Source organism: Takifugu rubripes, chromosome 10 (genome assembly GCF_901000725.2).
Source record: "Takifugu rubripes chromosome 10, fTakRub1.2, whole genome shotgun sequence".
Lineage (NCBI taxonomy): Eukaryota > Metazoa > Chordata > Actinopteri > Tetraodontiformes > Tetraodontidae > Takifugu > Takifugu rubripes.
The window spans coordinates 8,274,257-8,286,010 of NC_042294.1; the positions used below are offsets into that span (position 1 = coordinate 8,274,257).

Genomic DNA, 11,754 nt, shown 5'->3' on the forward strand with positions numbered 1-11,754 from the left:
TCAATAAACCCGCAGCAGGAGGTGGTTGATGCAGGTTTATTAATATTCCACGCAGATTATTGCAGGAAGACACTCAGGGTGAGTCAAGCAACAGCTGATTACTGGATAAATCATCTTATCTGCACAGCTCGGCACATGTAATTAGGCGATTAACAGGATGATGCCCAGCTCAAATATGTTGTTTTTTTACCCGTCGTTAAGGCCTTTTGCTTAATTAGACTGTGATTGCTGACTCATTTCCATACAAGACGTGGATGATTATATTATGATGGTTAACAGTAATTAATTTCCACTTAGATACGGGGAGAACCTGGTGAAGCAGCCTTCTTCATCCACTGCAATTATGTTAATGTGGTTTAGTGTAACTTGATTTAAACTCTAATTTCACCACGTTTTGGATGAATATTACAGTTCTTTTGATGTGTTACTGTAGAGAGAGTTTGGTTCGTCGTATTTAATGTCTAAAATTCTAATCCACAATGATATATTATTGTGCGGATCATCATATACTCATTACTATAAATAAAACTACGCAAATAAAAATGTCACCTTTTCATCACGCCGGTTTTAAATGCTTTCAAAAGTTACTATTTTGTTTTCTTTCTGTCTTTTTAAAAAAAAGTTATTTAAACTCACAAATACTGTTCCGATTGGTTCTGTGACACCCTGGTGCATTGGCTCATGTTGACCACTTGGGGGCAGTGTTCTCTCAGGGTACTGCCTGCTTAACGCCATCATTTCTTTTCTTTTCAATTTTGGAGTCCTGCTGATAAAGGCAGTCGGGAACAAATCCTTAAATACTTGCTTCTTTAGAGGATACAGAGGTGAGGCCACTGGAAGCTCTGACAGGAGCTGAGCCATTTTCTGCTGCTGTCAGTTGCACTCAAAGGGGCAACAGAGAGTCCTTCTAAAAGAAAATATACTGGCGATGCAGTTCACAGAGCAACTCTGAGCTGTGCCTTCAAATAAAACCAAATAATTCACACACAGATTGTACAAAGGTATAACTGGTGAAGATTAAAACTCCAGGTTTTATCATTTCATCGTCTCTGGTGACAGAATTTTCAGGTTTGACAAAAAAGGAAAACAGAACAGCGGGAAAACTAAACTATTTATATAGTACATCTGTTTTTTTCAATTCAAACATATACTGATAATTTAATTAGGCAAATATAAACTGCACAATATATGGATATGTGTTCTCTTTAATGTTGCATATTTTGAATTTAAACACGAATGTCTCTTTTTTTTTTTTTACCTTTTAGAGAAAGCTACATCTCCCTTAGCAACAAGACAAATCTTGCCACACAGTAATTTGATGCATCGGTATAAATAATTTACTTGTGCATTAACATTCCGTAATACCCACAGCAAAGATTTCCTCTTCATCGTTTTCTGTAATTACTGTAAAGTATTTCCCATCACTCCATCCTTCTTTTGTGGTTTTGTGTTGTGGATCAGTCAGAAATCAAGGTGATGTGGGTTTGACCTCTGACCTGAACATGGGGACTGAGCACAAAACCGTGTAATAGAAGGTATAAGTAGCATTACGTGTGTTCAAATTGATTCATGTTTTTTTTTCTTTTAAAAAAATAGATGAATTCAAAAATATACCTATACGTCAGATTTCACGTCACAGCTGCTTGGAATCAGACATAACCATATTTGGTTGCGTGGCCTCTCACAGGAGGTGTAAAGATGAAAAATAACTAAAAATATATGTTGCTAAATTAAGACAGCCTCCCGAGAGCCTCTCTTTGATGCTCGTCTGTGGAGGGGAGGCTGTCAGGCGTGTTTCAGCACCGGACAGCTCCCCCGGCACCCTGCCGAGGCTTCACCGACCACGTGATCCTGTCAAAGCCGTGACGTCGTTTTGACTTTAAATCATCGTTTAATTAATAGTCATGTTTGAATTCAAGAGAATTATTTTTTTTTTTTTTTTTTTAGGAAATGACTTGTCTCGGGGCATCTCATTGACGGAAAAAGGACTCCAATGGGACACAGGGTGTGCGTGCGTGCGCGTGTGTTTGTTGGGGAGGGTGATGACGCAGGCGCCCACCTCTCCACCCCCGCCCCACCCAACATCCTGCGTGCCATGCAATAAGGCATGCCTTTCGGAATCATGAATAAAAAACCAAGGGGATTTAAGTTCCTGGGAGGCAGGAAAGTTCTCCGCAGATGTATGTTTGGAGCTCCTCGCCCCGTCCATGAGCGAGTGCAGGTAGACCTTGCCGAGAAGTGAGCTGCGGACGCACAGAGGACTGCGGAACCAGCACAAAGAGACCGAGGAAGGCTTTCTGAAGAAGAGGAGAGAAAGAGACAGACTGTGTGTGACGCGAGGGACTGAGATAGAGATCCTATCTCACTCTCCCAGTTCAAGTCTTCAGCGCGTCGGAGCTCTCCACTGGTAAGACGCGTCTCTTTTACGCATCGCAAAAGTGGTGAAGAAAGTAAGTTTTGTGATCTTTTTCTTCCAGTAACTCATTTGTGGGACGTGAAAGTGATCAGATATTACAGATGGCATCGGAGAATATCTGAAATCTACCTGCTCATTCACTGATTGCTGCTTTTTTTTTCTGTTGCAGCAGCACAATGTCTAGTAAAGCGACTTTAGCTTTCCTCATCTGTGGGGTCATAATGCACTACAGCGTCATCTGCTCACCTGTGGGGCTTAGCTTTCCCAGTGTTAGGTACGTATACCTTTATCTGACGTCCACTGTCACCTCTGAGGTCGAGAATGTCTCCCCTGTAGGGGGACGTTGTGCGTTATTGCCGCTGCGTGTCTGCTTCTCCGATGTGGGCTGTTTCTGCGCGTAAAGTAGCCTGTTGGATTACCGGATAACAGCATCTGGCAGACAATCCGTATAGAGCTTCACGCACAGAAACATTCACCAGAGAACGGATGTAATGTGATTCAGGCTGCCGTGCCAGTGTTCCAGCCTGTCCTGCGGTCATTAATCCAATAATTTATCAGATTTAATCATTAAGTGGATATTTCTCATAGTTCGGACAGCTGTTTGTGTTCCCATATGATATTCAGAGATTTAGTTTGGTGGTGTTCTTCTTTGTTCAGATAATGTATATAAGGGTGTTTCTAATTATTTCCAGACTCGACAGTGAAGTTTATGATGACGGTGGGAATTCCCTACAGTCTCTGGATTATGACAGAGACATGGAAGTGAGGAGTCCTCCGTCTGTCGCTGACGACCTCTACTCCTTCTATTACGCACCAGAGAAAAGGTGACTATCATTTCTCTCTCTTTGTTTCTTTTCTTTTTTTTTTTTTTCCAAACGATGCCTCCTCGACGTCCGTGTCGAACATCTCCCATCGCTGTAGTCCTGCTCTGTCTGTTCTTCGTTTTTGTGTGAGTCACTGTGGCAATTTGAAACACCATTAATTTTTTTTCTTAAATTATAATTTGGGATTTCACCTACTTTATGTATTGAACCATTCGATTCACGGGGAAGCGGAATTAAATATAGAAATGACGCAAATTTCCAAAGAAAATCAATGAGGTGAGGCTTCAAATTTGCCTTTAAACACCTTAAATGTCGTGACGCATTCAGGTGACAGCTATACTTCCAACTCCAGAGGCCCTGAATTACGCCTTCCTCCGACCTGCTATAACATTTAAAACTGTTGCCTTTTCTTGCGCTGGGTGTGTGTTGATTTTATTTTATTTTATTTTATTTTATTTTATTTTATTTTTTTACCGTGTGGCTGTCTGTCATCCCAGAACGGAAAGACACGCAGACGGCATGTTTAATAAAGCCTACAGGAAGGCGCTGGGTCAGTTATCAGCCAGGAAATATCTGCATTCTCTGATGGCAAAACGTGTAGGGTAAGAGCATCTTCTTGGTTGTCATCTTTTCTTTTGTGTGTTGGTGTGCGTCTGGCTCCCCGTGATTAGTCATTTAAATGCACATAAGTCACGCTGTTTTACGCATTGTGTGTCTGTGGTCCCATCATCTTTCCCGGCTTGCCTCTGGGCGCCGTCTGAATCAGCCTTTATTATTGCTATAAGACCGCCATGAGTGCACAAATGGGCACTTGATTGATTTGGGAAGTGTCATTTTCTGAGCTCGCCGATGCGTCGTTAAGGCGGAGAGGGAAGAATTATCCCGCAATGACTTAAATTTATTTCAACATGAATAATTTATGAGCGTCAGTGATTCCCGGGGAAATGTGGGTGGAGGTGTGCGGGAGCATTTACTAAAGCAGGGGGGTGAAAATAGATGTCCTGGGAGGGGCTAAAGGTTAACAAAATAGCTTATATATTTGACATTTGCAACATCATTATGCAGAAATAGGATGATAAAGGCTGCCTGCCTTATTGGGAGATAATTGATGGAATATTTCCCCTCCCTTATCCCAATTGTGCTGCATTTAGGCATCATTCTCCCTCTGAGATGAGCATAAACTCAAGTGTCCAGACCTCTTTGCATCAACCCCGCATGTCCCTCCTGTTTGTCTCTCACACAGCGGTGGGAATACCCTGGAGGACAGCTCGGAGCCCCTCTCCAAGCGACACTCAGACGGGATCTTTACAGACAGCTACAGCCGCTACCGAAAGCAAATGGCGGTCAAGAAGTACCTGGCGGCAGTCCTTGGGAAAAGGTATAGACAGAGAATTAGGAACAAAGGACGTCGGATGGCGTACTTGTAGCATCTCCCCCTCCTATAGTGAAAAACAAAACATAAAAAACTTATGTGTGCCACCCCAGATGAAGTCATTCTGAGATCAACAATCAGTGGGTTTTTCTTTTTTGCTCCCAAACATGTATTTATGTATGAAGTAAGCCATTAAAATGAGTATTTTGATAATAATAATGCTTTTTATTTTGTACTTAAAGCACTTAAGGACACACATATCTACTCTGTGGACCAATTTTTGTTCATTCTAAAAAGAGAGAGAGAGAAATAGCCTCTATTTATGTATTCATTGATTTATTTTTGTTAGGACGGATTTATAGAGGGGAGACAGTTGTTCCCAGAATGCCCCAACAGCCCCTGTCTTTTAAACATCCAGTGAAGGGAAACGATTGTGAGGAGAAATAAATAGTTTAAAAGACAATCAATGTGCTGAATGCTGCTTTTTGTAAAGTGACGTTAAGAGTTTAGTTGTCTCTATTCACAACAGCCTTGAAGACGTAGTTTTACACCAAATCCTACAAGACATAGACATTGACGCCCTCCCGGACGGGGATGAGTTTGAGGCGTTCTTGGGAGACTGGCTGAAACGGTTCTATCCGAAATTCCCGGTGAGTTTCAGGCTCGTTCCTGACGCCGAGTCCTCGTGAGGAGGGGCGAGGCGTTCCCGCCTCCCCTCCTCCCTTTCTCTTCAGGCCTTTAACTCTTCTGTGATCCTGCTCCGAACACGTGAACTCTCCCTCTCGTGCCTCATTTGTGCTCCTGTCGCTCGGATTGTTTTCATTCCAACAACGCAGCAGCATGAATCCCTGCTGAATTAGGCAATCTTTAAAGTTTATTGGATCTTTTCAACATTCCTAATCTGAGATGACGCCGGGCACATCTGAGGCGGTTGGTGTCCTTCTCCTTCCATACCTTCAGACTCATGTAAAGTGCTGATCTTGTGTTTCTCTCCTGATGGTTTTATCATGTCTCTCCAGCCCATATAATAAGTATCAGAACCTTTGCATAAAAAAACCAAGAAATGATACTTGTTGCATGGAAGAAACCCTCCATTGATTGTTCTTTATGAGCGAGGCCGATTGAATTCTTGTGTTCTCTTCAACTTCTGGGTCTATTGTGCTTCCTTTTTCTGTCATGTGAACTGATGTATAAAAAAAAACAAAAAAAAAAAACTGCAGTAGATTGCATGATTAAAGTAATTGCACTAGCCACTGCGTCCGTGCAGACGACTCCAACTGGATGGGTTTGCTTGCTTTCTGACTTGACTGCCAACGTGTGTCATCTCCTGGATGTTGCTTGGTGTTTCTGTTCCTCTCTGATGTTTCTACATGTCAAACTTTTTTTTTTTCCCAATGTACTTGACAGCTAGCGAGGATATTTTAGTTTAATGTCATGCTTTGTCCCATACGGGACCTTTTTGTTTGTATTGTATCTGAAGAAACAGCCGTGATTTTCCAGTAGAATTATGAAGGATGATGAAAGGCAGGGACGGAACACCAGTAGAAGGAGGGAGGAAAGGTAGAACTAAAGACAAACGGGTGGATTTTACTGCCCCCCTGATGAGGGGAAAAATAGCATATCAGCTTCAAAGCTAGGAGGACGGTCTTGATTTGATCCTGTGATTACTGTATCAACCTTTTTCTGTTAATTTTGCACTCTCCTCCAGGCTTTGTGATGCAGGAAGCGGTTTGCGGCTGTGGTGCCTTGAATCGAAACAAAACAAAACAAAAAAAATCGCCATGAATTCACAGATGGCTCTCTAGTGGCCCTACAATGCTGCACACCATCAGCGTACATTCCACACTTCTGTTCCTGTCTTCTTTCCTTTTGTGGCATTTGCTAGCATCCATCGTAGATTACCCTGCTTTGTGTTGCACTTTGTTTTTTAGAGCGCTAGACTTGTTTTTGTGAAAAACGAGGGCAGTCGGGGTTTCCCACCCTCCGTGAAACGTATGTACGATACCGAAAGCGCCAATAGCCTTACAAAAATGAACTAAGCTAAAAAAGATATATATATTTATTGTGTAGAAAGTGAATATTACTTCAAAATGGTGATCTTCAAGGGTCAAGTCAATAAATGATTTAAAAAAAAAAAGTGTTGTAAGATTTGTATGAATAAATTTTTGTAAACAACACACATTTCGTCTAATCTTTGAAGCCAATATCACCATGGTGACGCAGATCCTGCCCTAAGATGACGAGAGGATCAAGAGAAGGAACCAGATCGATTCTGAAAGGATAAAAACTGAGGTGCCTGTGAAGGTTTTTTGAAACCAGGAAGAGCAGCGAGTCTCTGCTACATTTCCGTGGAGGATCTGGCTGAGGAACAGTGACACCAGTTGGCCGCGTGTCTGCCTCCTCTCAGGGTGGCGTTAGTAAAGAGACGTGGGAGAGATCAGCGCACACTGCCTCGCTGCACTTTACACCTCTCCGGGACTTCGGCAGTAGCCATCAAAGGCCTGCAGCACTGGAGGAACATTCGGATGAGCTCAGCACCCTCACACTTGCCAAAGACAACAAAGGAACCGGCATGGACCGGTTTTAACTAAACACGAGCGGCAATGATATCACGTATATGCCCAATGATGGCAACCTGAACATAAAACAATGCGGTTAAAATCGGTGGAACGCCAATTTATATTGAAACGGTAATGACAAGTTGTTCAGCGTGGGTTGATTTTTGCACCTCATCAGTCATCCACCTTGAAAAAGACCCCTGATGGTTTAAAAATAGACCCAATGAAACACAAATGAACACGCACATGAAAAACACGCTACTTAGCTTACTTCTTCCCTATTTCCTTTATTTGCATGATTAAGCTAAACTAATTGCTATTGTGTGTTAAATGCTAGCTTTACACTGATGCTAGCTGTGCTAGAATATAGAAAAAGTATTATTTTAAACCTCTATCAAGACTATTTTACTGAGGTGGAAAGATAAACAAAACACTAGCAGCACAGAATGCTAATGCTACCTACAACTGTCTATGACATCAAAAATGAGCCAAAAGTCAAGAAAAGCGTTTGCAAAATGACATTTTTTCACATGTTACGGCCTCGGACAAACACCACAGTACCATCTCTCCTCATGTGGGACTATTTTTATACATCAGTGTAGATCCAAATTACAGCTAATGGCCTTAAATAGATCCCCGACTCTGCTAATAGATCACCGCTGTTCTCATCCCACCAGACAGTTCTTCAATTACAATCACATCGCTCACGACTGCGAGAGCTCTCGGCATTACGCCGTGACACGCGGCGTGGGACGTCAAACGGCACAAAGCCCGCCGTGTTTCTCCACGGCCCACTCCTGCGTCGCAGACATGATGGCAGAGCTTTGATTTTTGCGGCCCAGGCTCTCTCAGGGGGAAGATGATCAATGGGAGTTATCCGATTCCTCCGTCCTGTGCCAGACCCCTTTTTAACCCTGCTAACCCAATCAGCCAGTGTTGCTGGGAGACCACTCCCTGGAGGACGCGTTGCCATTGGATGGGGCATCAGCGGCCTTCCTGGGCACCTAAAGATCACTCGGGATATATTTCAATCCGATGGCTTTAGTCGCAGATATGTCGGCTTCTACAGGCTGCAGCGGCAATTTGCAGGGAGGGCCTGATGGATGGAGAACAAAGGATAAAAGAAATCCACAAAACTGCACCGACACGAAAGGACAACGTGTGCTGATTTACATTTTCCATTCCCCAAGCTGTGTTTGCGTAACACGGCACAAACAATTTCATCAAACAGCAAATAGACCCAAGTAAAAATGCATCGTTCACCAGAAACTGTCTCTAGAATCGATTTTGCCATTGGCGACACTCAGACAGTCTCACTAGCGCGTTCCCAGCCCACCCATCAGTCGGAGCTTCGGATCTCCCTCCCCGCTCCTCTGGGGGCCGTGAGAGTGACAGCTTTCCAGAGCGGGAATCTACATGAAGCCCTTTTCATCGGGGCCCCCCCGGACGGATCAAGGCACGGTGCAAAAGTTCAGCTCGAGCAGAACCGTTGTTTACACGCTGAGGAAACACTGAATATTAGTGGATGTAAATATTGTTTAGCGCCAACATGCCAGCATCTCTGATACAATTCTTGGAGGAACATCAAAATTAGATTGATTAGGAACAGGAAACAATCCATCAGTGTTTGGTGTCATTCTTCCAAAACCTCTATTCTCAACAGCAAAAAGCAAAGGACTCTGAGATCGATAATTTAAAAAAACAAAAAAAACCTCACTTCATCTGCCGACAGTTGCAGACAGACAAAAGGATTTCATTAAAGCAGAAGCGATGCTGCTAGAAATTAATCAGGCTATTACAAGGTTAAAGACGGGCAGCTCTCCTGGAGCAGGCAGCAAGAAGATATAAAAATATGGTGTCTCATTCCATTTCTGAATTTAAGTTCAAGAACTGAATCTGTTAAAATAAGTATTTTGCCCCACCTGTTTAATCTTTTTCACTGTCTGCAGAGGTGACAAAACGGCAATTTCCAGAATGGGATAAATTCAGGCCTGGATATATATGGGAGGGTAAAAGGCCAAGGGTAAAATATAAACCTTTAGAACTTGACGCTGTGCTGGTAAAGCTTAAACTGACCCAGGAGGTCCGGTTTGTCCACTGTCTTCACCGGTCCTCCACAGCTTGGTTGATAGAGCAGATGGTTGCCGTGTCTGTCAGGCTGCGGTTGGAACCTTTCCCAGACGCTTCACCGTCTCTGTGATGGATGGCGTCCTGGTGATGTCAAGTGTGAAGTGGCACTGGTCAGTGACCTTTCCTTTCTTCAGCACACAGGATCATTTAAGTCGTATTTGTGCCTTATTTAATTACTTCCCATATTGTTTAACCCACACCCAACCAATTTGGGCCATTCTCCTTCACCTTCAGCGTCTCTGTGGCTTCCATTCGGTACATCAGAGCCCAATTAGCGGTCTCCAGGCTCAGACAGTACGAGCACCTTGGGTTCAAAGGCCACAGGTAGAGGAGCAAGTACCTGAATTCAGACTGAACGCAGGACTCATTATTGAGTTGTCATCTGACCCCTGATGTCATTTCCCTCACATCATTAGCGTGACGGTACCTCTCGGGGTGAAAAGCCCTGCTCTCTCTCTCTCTCTCTCTCACACACACACACACACACACACACACACACACACACACCCCGGAACTGTTGCCATTAATATGCCTCTGCTGACGTCACCCCATCGATACGTTCATTAGCGCCGCCTCGTGAAATCATCGCCTACATAGGGCCACAACAACGGGAGGTCACCGCCGCTCTTCACGATTAGGCAGATAAGTACACAATGGAGTCGCACACCTGTCTGCTCCGTGTGTCCCACCTGCGTCTGCTGTGTTGGGACGTCTGGGGAGACAAATGAAAATAAAATGGGTCTGCGAAATATTGTTGTGGTAGCGTTTATATTTAGACATTCATCATTCATCCGGCACCAATGAGATGGCGGCGATAAATCAGTTGGGCTGCTAAAGATAGAGGTGGAGTTAATCCATCTCACTTGTGCTGCTGAGGAGGTACCTGTCCTCTGTTGTTGCAGGAGGTACACAGGGAGGAAAGATAAAGGACATAATACCAGAATAGAGCGACCCCTTCTCCCTGTGGCCAGTTTTATCTTTATTCCTCTGAAACCGTAGTGACATGGCATTATATCTGTTATATTTGGATTGATATTTCTCTAATAAAGATTCAATTCAAGATTCAAGATTCAAGATAACTTTATTGATCCCTTTAGGGGGTGTCCACCAGGGAAATTAGCATCTCCAAAGATCTACAGCATCTACAAAATTTCCCACCACCATTCCCCCCATCAAACCTATTAAAGATAATAGAATATAAGAAAATAAGAAATAAAATAAAATAGAATAAATTAAAAATAGAATATGAATATAACAATATAAATATAAAACTATAAAAATGTTCCGGTTCTCCTGTTGGCCCTCCTCCCCCCCAGTGATGAGTTGAACAGCCTGATGATGTGGCAATTAAGTATTTACACATTTGCCATCGACTTAAGAAGCCGTTACCTCCCACCTCCGGTGTGAACTGTCTGTTGTCTCTTTTTGTGGCATGACATGTGCCAATGTGACACCTGGTGGATCGCCAGGTTGGATTTTTGAAACTTCAGTGGCATGTCGGGAGGGGAGCGATGGACCTGAAATAAACATGCGGCAAAGATTGACGGCTTCCGTTCACCCCGCCACTCACATTCTCCTGGATTGTGAAGAAGGCATTTGGTGGTCTGATTTACCGGTTTTGGGGGTCTCATTTTAGATTTTTAAGCACTATCTTTGGCTCTTGTGATTTTTCGTTAAGTTCAAACCCCGCATCCTGCGCTTGTCTGGTTCTTTCCGTTCACTCATCACCAGTGATATCGGGCTGACATTTGATGAAAGGTTCCAGTTATTCATCTTCATCCAGAATCGCTGCATCAGTTTCTCCACCTGCCAAAGCGAGCAGCCGCCTAATAAGGTCTCGCGGATTCTTCTCGACCTCTTAAGTGGACATCTTGGTAATGACACACAAATAAATTGATGATGAATAGGAAAGCTAATTAGATATGACTCGAGATGAAATGTAGTTCTAAATTAGATGACTAATATCTTCCCCACTAGGATCTGCGTGGTGGATGGAATGAATTTCCCGGTGCACATGATTAGACAACTTGATCTGGATGTTTTTCTAACCACGGCAAAGTGGACAAAGCATTAATTTGGTCTGAATTAGTGCTCTGTGTGTGAGTGTGAGCGTGTGTGTGTGTGTGAGCATGTGTGTGTGAGTGTGTGTGTTCCAGATTGTATCCAAAAAGTCTAGCTGATTAGCCTAATGATTGCCAAACAAATGTAGAACATAGTAAAGCAAGTTTTTAAATTAATATTGGCTGTGATGACCTTGTTTTTCAAAGAAGTGGTATCCATAGTAACAGGGATGTGCCTAACACCATATTTTGCAATAGTCCTTCAAGAAAAGCCACCGTAGGTCTAATATTCTGTTTTGATGTTACTTACAAGTAGTGATTATTAGACTTTTGGACTCACTTATATATTTAGCAAACATTTTTTTCATGTGAACATTTTAGTTGAATAACACTT

At 43.1% G+C, this 11,754-nt stretch overlaps 1 protein-coding gene across 8 annotated transcripts; it reads left to right on the forward strand.

Moving 5' to 3' along the window:
• The first annotated feature begins 2,095 nt into the window (after nucleotides 1–2,095).
• On the forward strand, nucleotides 2,096–6,749 carry adcyap1a (adenylate cyclase activating polypeptide 1a). Of its 8 annotated transcripts, XM_011608001.2 has the most exons (7): nucleotides 2,098–2,407; nucleotides 2,586–2,690; nucleotides 3,109–3,240; nucleotides 3,738–3,842; nucleotides 4,484–4,618; nucleotides 5,142–5,262; nucleotides 6,321–6,749. In XM_011608001.2, the coding sequence occupies exons 2-7, from the start codon at nucleotides 2,593–2,595 to the stop codon at nucleotides 6,327–6,329; spliced, it is 600 nt and encodes a 199-aa protein (XP_011606303.1). In that variant the 5' UTR covers nucleotides 2,098–2,407; nucleotides 2,586–2,592; the 3' UTR covers nucleotides 6,330–6,749. The 8 variants fall into 8 exon arrangements, with proteins under 8 accessions (XP_029698269.1, XP_029698266.1, XP_029698267.1 ...); XM_029842406.1 differs by having other exon boundaries at nucleotides 2,097–2,450; nucleotides 5,142–6,749; XM_029842407.1 differs by having other exon boundaries at nucleotides 2,097–2,407; nucleotides 2,589–2,690; nucleotides 5,142–6,749.
• Nucleotides 6,750–11,754: the final 5,005 nt, after the last annotated feature.

What these genes read in the sequence shown, in the direction of transcription:
- adcyap1a (XM_029842406.1), top strand. Translation starts at nt 2,593, where the DNA reads ATGTCTAGTAAAGCGACTTTAGCTTTCCTCATCTGTGGGGTCATAATG. An exon ending in TATTACGCACCAGAGAAAAG is followed by an intron (nt 3,241 to 3,737) that starts GTGACTATCATT and finishes CTGTCATCCCAG; the next exon opens with AACGGAAAGACACGCAGACG. An exon ending in CTGATGGCAAAACGTGTAGG is followed by an intron (nt 3,843 to 4,483) that starts GTAAGAGCATCT and finishes TCTCTCACACAG; the next exon opens with CGGTGGGAATACCCTGGAGG.